The 7,141-nt window shown below is 38.3% G+C and overlaps 1 protein-coding gene across 4 annotated transcripts in view; it reads right to left on the reverse strand.

Annotated features, from left to right (window-relative positions):
• CD163 (CD163 molecule) overlaps positions 1-6,814 on the reverse strand; it is a 41,019-nt gene extending 34,205 nt beyond the window's left edge. For 2 of the 4 annotated variants that reach the window (XM_028121112.2, XM_028121111.2), the window contains exons 1-4: positions 6,661-6,814; positions 5,203-5,289; positions 3,910-4,230; positions 655-975 (exon numbers count right to left, since the gene is read on the reverse strand). In XM_028121112.2, coding sequence (XP_027976913.1) covers positions 655-975; positions 3,910-4,230; positions 5,203-5,289; positions 6,661-6,691 — 760 coding nt within the window. In that variant the 5' untranslated portion in view covers positions 6,692-6,814. The remainder of the gene's footprint in view (positions 1-654; positions 976-3,909; positions 4,231-5,202; positions 5,290-6,660) is intronic. The other 2 variants (XM_028121113.2, XM_028121116.2) reach the window with 2 other exon arrangements.
• Positions 6,815-7,141: the final 327 nt, after the last annotated feature.

Below are 7,141 nucleotides of genomic sequence, written 5' to 3' on the forward strand. Positions count from 1 at the left end.
TATTAAAGTCCTTAAACACTGAAAAAAAAAGAATTCAAGTGAAAAAAGGGGTGTCATCCCTGCACACACAAATCCACTGTCCCTGTTCCCTGAGCAAGCCTGGAACACGAAAGTCTCTAGACACAGAGTCTGTTCAAACCATAGGACTAGCATAAATGAGGTTTTAGTAGAAAACCAAACTCTTTTTTATCATTTGATTCTGTGAATTTGAACTAATATTTTGGGAAGGGGTGGGTTAAACCTTTTGCAGGTAGAGGATGAAAAAGAAGGTGATTTGTTTTTAAAACTCATCCCAAAAGTACAATTTCCTAGTTCAGCTGGGTTTTTTTTTTCCTTTTCTCTTTTTCTTTCTTCTCTTTTTTGGGGGGGTTGGGGGGAAGAGGAAGGATTGGATTATTCTCTAAACACCTCCTTCTATCCTCATGACTGGGATCTCAGTTTCCCTGTTCATCCCTCCTCCCTAACCTAGTTATTCTCATTTCAGTTAAGATAAAATCTCCGCAGGTATCAGATGGGGAACCTGAAATTAGTTCATAATAAGGTGACTAAGGAAGCAGGCCTCATTCTGTTTTTAAGAGTTCAGGCTTTTCAGACGCCTACTCCCTTTCTTTTGTCCTCTCAGGAAGAACAGAACAAACCCAGATCAGTCCTTACCCAAGCAAATCACTCCAACATCCTCAGAGTGATCACAGTTATGCTTTCCCCATCCTTCGTGCTTGCAGTTCCAGAGAGCTGACTCATTTCCACTGCATATAAGATCATCAAACCAGATTGGTCCAAAACCTTCTCCAAAATTAGCTGAACCAGAGAAACTGACAGCACTTCCACATTCGAGCTGTTTACAAACCACAGAAGCATGATCTATGTTGAAGTTATCATCACACACTGTTCCCCACTGTCCTTGGAACTTGACCTCTATTCTTCCAGAACACTGGTTTCCTCCATTCATCAGCCTTATCTCCAAGTTGGATCCATCTAGAGCAGAGAAAAGACCATAGTTCAGAAGTGATATTCATTCAGAAGTGACTTTAGGAAATAAGATTTCTCTGGACGTTTGAGATTTGATGCTGTCCTTAAAAATGATGCCTCATTTTGGATGCTGCCCATCTTTACATATGGGGAAATTTTAATCTTTTAAAGACTGGCTAACAATGAGGACTTTCATCTACACCTACTTACCAAGGAAAATGTTTTACAGATTAAAATTTGCTTTCTGTTTTGTTTTATTTCCTTCCATTATTAAGGCAAAGTAAGCACTCTTTTATGTAGAAATTGATAAATTTGACTTAATGCACTTATTTTAAAAACTAGAGAAAATAAAATTAGCTCATCTAACAAAGTAGCAAAAATGGAAAACTGGTCGTTTGTTGAACATTTAAAATCTTTTTTAATCTGTCTTTATTATGTACAGTTCAGAGCATGAAAAATTGCCTGAAGTCAAATATAAAATTAGAAAACAGGAAAAAGGGGGAAATAAAAATGCCTAAGCATGCACAATAGTTTGCAAAAGCATCCTATGGTATACCAAATTAATAAAAATTAAAAAAAACAAGTCAAAATAATTCATTTCTTACCAATCTCCTGTTCGAATCAAAGCTTCCCCTCCCCCAAAGCATCTGGTACCATTTTTTAGCAAAGAACAGCTTTTTCATAAAGGAAATTCTCTCTATACACTCTTCCCTAGATTTTCTATGAGGACTAAAATACCCAAGAAAAGGAGATTTGGGATGAAATCTGGGGACACGTGAAAAACAAAAACTGTTTGGGCTTGAACAAAATGTTTAGAGGCTCTCTTTTTGAGAAAGGGATTCACTTTTAAAAGCTCTAAATACCAGGCAAATACCTCTACTTAACAGGATTTTTTATTCTGGACAATTAATAATCATAAAAGTAGTAGTTCACAATTAAAATATGCATCTTAGTGTATCACCTAAGCTATCAATCTTAACAACATTGAGTATTATGTGTTATTCCCACTGTCCCTACTTCACAGATAAGCATTCTCAGTTTGCCTAATTGTCACAGGATCATACACCTAGAAAATAGTAGAGTCAGGAGGTTAAGAGAAAAAGCAGTCTAACACCAGCCTTTACTCTCCTGATTGTTATACTATATTGTCCCTGCGCGTGTGATGATAACATAACCTCCCAACGGGTAGAGGATCTAAGGATTGAGCATTAGTCAGGGTGGGGAAATCTCAGAAACATAGCCTCTGAAACCTCATGAAACTAGGGAGTCCTTGGGTGACTAGGCATGTACCAGTTGGAGCATTCACTGTATAAACTTCAAAGAGCAAATTTGATTAATTCTATCCTTAAGTATGAAAAAACAGGAAACAAGAGTTAAAAATGCTACACTGATATCTTAGCTTAAACAGCTCTGTAGGCTGCAATAATTATAGTAAGAGTCTGGCAAGAGTTTTTTTTTTTTTTTTAAGATTTTATGTATTCGTTTATTTGAGAGAGAGAGAGTAGGGAGGAGCAGAGGGAGAGAGACAAGCCGACTCTGCGCTGAGTGTGGAGCCAGACTGAGGCTCAATACCATCACCCCAAGATCATGACCTGAACCAAAATCAAGAGTCTGACACTCAACTGACTGAGCCACCCAGGATCCCTGAGCCTGGCGAGATTTATTAGGATTTTTAACTTCGCTGTACGGGCTCGATGTAGATGTTACTATTGTTATTCCCTATCTTTCCCCTGTGATGATTAACAATAAAAGACAAGAAGAGGGAGGAGGGGGAGGAGGGGGAGGAACAGGAGGAGTGGGGAAGCGCGAGGATGGAAGGAAGGAAAAAGGAAAAAGTAGAGCTCTACATGTATTAAAGCACTGAGTTTTCAGAAACTGAAGTTTAGAAAAATTTAACAATTTGCTCAAAATAACATTCATGAGCAGCTGAGTTGGAATTTACTCCCGCATTTTTCTAGATAATGGCCTGTGTTGTTCCCAATACACCCCAATGCCTGGAGAGAGACTAGGCCTTTCTAAAAATCAGTCCCATGGAGGAGACGGTCTCCAAGAAAGAGGCTAGCAGAGAGAGGCCAGTGAAATGAACAAGGAGAAATGGGAAGCCCAAGAATCTGAATTGGGTCATAAATATGACCCCAGGATTTATAGCAGAAAGGTCTGATGCAGAACTTTCTGAGTTATTGTAAGGTCAACTGAGATAAAAGTTATGAAATGTTTTAGAAATCGAAACCGCCATGGGGCACCTGGGTGGCTCAGTTGATTAGGCATCTGACTTGATTTCGTCTCAGGTCATGATCTGAGATCGACCCTGTGTTGAGCTCCATGCTCAGTGAGGAGTCTGTTTGAGAATTCTCTCTATATTCTCTCCCTCTTCTTCTCCCTCTGTCCTTCCCCCAGCTCTCTCTCTCTCTCAAATAAAATAAATAAATAAATCTTAAAAAAAAAAAAACCACAACAAACCACCATTAAATAAAATGAACGGCATTATACACCGGAAAAAGCGATTATACTTGGCAAAACATCCTTCCTCCAACAAAGGATTAGTGCTAGGAATATTTATTTCTCGATTCAGTAAGTTGAATATCAGTGAATGGACAAAAAGGTCAATGCACAAAAGCAGCACATTACTGAGAAAGAGGACAAAGAATTCACTTAGATATCATACTCTTATGTAGGAGCAGAGACTTATAGTAAGATTACTGACTGTAAAATTGAGGCTAGTCCCTTCCTTATTGATTGTGGTTTTCAGAATCTCTTTTGATTTTTTAATGGGGTTTGTCATACATCTTCTGGTCTTTTAGCAATGGATTGGGTGATTTTATATATGAACTAGATGACTTACAGAAGAAAACTGGCTCCTTTTCGTTTTTAACCCATCTCCATATTCTTCCCCACACACAAAGCATTTCATGTCGAGGCTTTGACTTTTGTAAGTCCTACCTGAGCATGTTACTCCAACATCTTGTTGATGAGTGCAGTTATGCTTTCCCCATCCATCATGTTTGCAGTCCCAGAGAGCAGATTCGTTCCCTCGACAAGAAACATGATCCATCCAAATGCGTCCAGAGCCTGCCCTGGAATTAGCCCATCCAGTGGCTTTGATAGCAGTGGGACATCCCAGCTGCCTGCAAATCACAGAGACCTCATTCATGCCCCAGCCATTATTACACACAGTTCCCCATTCCTCCTGGACTTTCACCTCCACTCTCCCGGTGCACTTGTCTTCACCATCCGTTAGCCTCAGCTCCTTCTCTGTTCCCCCTGCAACAATGCGTAAAGGCAGCGATTGGTCGGGATCCAGAGCGAGTGGAGAATTATTATTCCTTAGATTACTTATTTTTCAAAGCCAAATTTGAGAAACATTCTGGACTCATCCATGGAACAATAGAAGTATGCTATTTCATGGGAATGCAAGTACAAATATCAGCATCACAGGCTTCAGATGAAGCAAGGACATAAAACCAGTTAAGCTAAGTAACGCAATTGTGAGATTCTTTCTAATGTCGATTTATATAATCTCCACAGAGAGTTTACTATGTAAATAATATATTACAAAATTTTATAGGTATGAGCTATGTAAGTTTCTCCAAGTTCCTAAGATTGATAGAAAGAAGGCTCATGATGAGGATGAAGAGATCAGTCTTAAGGAATTTAACGCCCATTACACACACATATGGAAAACACCAAGACTTCTTAAAATACTAGTTGATATCTGGCTGAAACTTTTCTACTTAAATGGAAGTTGAGATGGAGATATTTTCCTATTATCTCCTATCATGAAAAAAATCCCTCTCCCTCCCCCAAGCCACCCACCCCCCAAATGTCTCAGCTACCATCCTACGATTACTTTAACTAACATAGGAACCTGTGGTCTCACTGATATCTATCTGACCTCCCTCAATACATTTTAAGGTAAATTTTGGCATTTGATTTTATTAAAGTGTTCCTCAAATTCCATTTCATCCCAATAATTCCGAGGTTTTTACTCTTCTGTATTGTTCCCTATTTTTTAGGTAGACATTATTTTAAATCTTTAAGCAAAATGCACATTTTTTCCCCAGTGAAAGTTAATTTTATTTTGGGGGAAACCACGCTATTTTGTTCCTATTTTGGTGTCACATGGTTAGGACCGTATTTTGTGCTTTTAATATCTGATCCTTTGAAGTCATGAAGCATGTTTTTAAATGCTGTTGAGCCTTCAGGAGAATTATTTGCATTTGACAAAGCACTCACCGAGAGAACTGGTGATCAAACAGGCACTGAGAACTGAGACCATAGCCACAGTGGAGGGGCTCAAGAGGGTGAAACATCTTCTACAGTCTGTGAAAAAAGAAAAAAAAGTAGAAAAGGAAAAGGACAAAAGTACTGCCTTCCCAAAAAAGAGACTTTGGAGAAGACAGATGGTTTCAGAGATTTGAGGTCAACAAGGAAAATCGAACAAAGACAAAAAACCCTTCCTTCTAAAAGGCAAGGTGGACAGGAAACATTCATACCCAGGATCATGTAGTCTCAGCGAAATAGCTTTGGAAATGTTCATTTTAGAGGCGACCTAGGGGTGAGTAATTAGGAGGAAGCTGTGGATGGAAAAGAATTTTAAGAGCAGACCTTAAAACCTGGAAAATCGAAAAAGCATCGATGAAGCTTAGCAGGGGCACAGAACGGTAGTCAACTACTGAGGTCCCTGTCTCCAAGCCCACTGGACCCAGCTGGTTAGGTGTTAAGTTCCAGGAGGGAACGGATTCTATGTATCAGGCTCAGCACTACTTCACCAGTACCTGGCACAGTACCTGCTAAATAGTAGCTGAACATTGATGGAATAAAGTTATAATGCTTATATCTGAAAAAAACCAAATACTAGATCTTTTCCCTAGATAGAGCATAAAGCTCTAAAGCTTTCATTACTCTCACTTCTTGTTCTTACTCTAACCCGACACTCATGTAAAAGCAAGAATGCATTGGTAGCCACATAGGAGCATGCGCTTTGGGATAAGTCACTGAACTGTGCACTTAGGACTTGTGCTTTCATGTGGTATCCTATACTATGATTAAAAAGCTTTGAATAAAGGGCCCCTCAGTGGCTCAGTTGGTTAAGCATTGGCCTTCGGCTCAGGTCATGATCCTGGGGTCCTGGGATCCAGTTCCAAATTGGGCTCCCTGCTCAACAAAGAGTCTGCTTCTCCCTCTCCCACTGCTTGTTCTCTCTCTCTCTCTCAAATAAAGAAATAAAATATTAAAAAAAAAAAAAGCTCTGGAAAAAATAAAAAATGCGAAAGGAGTTTAACACATCCATGTAAATCATGAAGTAGATTTCAACATTCAGGGATGCTGTTCTAAATTTCTGTATGTGATCAACTTGAAATCAATATTCATTCCTGTATGATCTATCTATGTTTTCTAACAATTATTGTTTTCCTACTCAACACTGTTCAGTTCGTTTCAGCTCCTTTCTTAATTTCACCTCAGCAGTTTTACAAAATTGATGCCAAATCTAATCTTTTTTTATACCAAATCTAATCTTTATCCCCCATCTTCAATTTTGAATCTATGGCAGATAAAAGTTACTGCCATAAAAGCTTGATGCCCATTTCCCATTCCTTACTCTCCCAATGCCAATCACTATTAAATAAGATCCATTGACTGTTAACTTTATACTACATTAAAAGGCAAATGTAGACTAAAAGAAATGTTTACCAGCAGATCCAGAGTTTCCATGTGGGACCATTCTGAGTTTGTCCAGTCCAAAGTTTTAATGATTTCTAAATCGTCTTGTATTTTTCCTTTGAAATGTTCTGCTAAAGAGGAGGACCACTAAGACTTCTAAAAATCATCTCACTTCCACAAAACAAAACAAAAAAAACCAGAAAGGCTACATAATGGAGGTGGAGTCAGTCAACGAAAAAAAAAGGAAGTCATTCATAAACTGAGGTTCCCTTTCATGCTCATGTTTTCTTCAATATGGGACATGAAACAGCCAAAAGAAACTGAGAAACATTTACTACCGATTTATAAAAATTAAGGGGAAATATTAACTCATGTCCTATTGCTATTGAAATGAATATTTAGATTTCAGTATTTTGTTTTGGACTAATAGAAACAAGAATGACAATCATTATGTAGTTATGTCAAAAAACCTAAAGTGAAAGAAGCAAAGCATAATTTAATAATATTTTAT

Source organism: Eumetopias jubatus, unplaced genomic scaffold, assembly GCF_037043125.1.
Source record: "Eumetopias jubatus isolate StellerSeaLion01/CBP00866 unplaced genomic scaffold, mEumJub1_p1.0 scaffold_8, whole genome shotgun sequence".
In the NCBI taxonomy this organism is placed as follows: domain Eukaryota; kingdom Metazoa; phylum Chordata; class Mammalia; order Carnivora; family Otariidae; genus Eumetopias; species Eumetopias jubatus.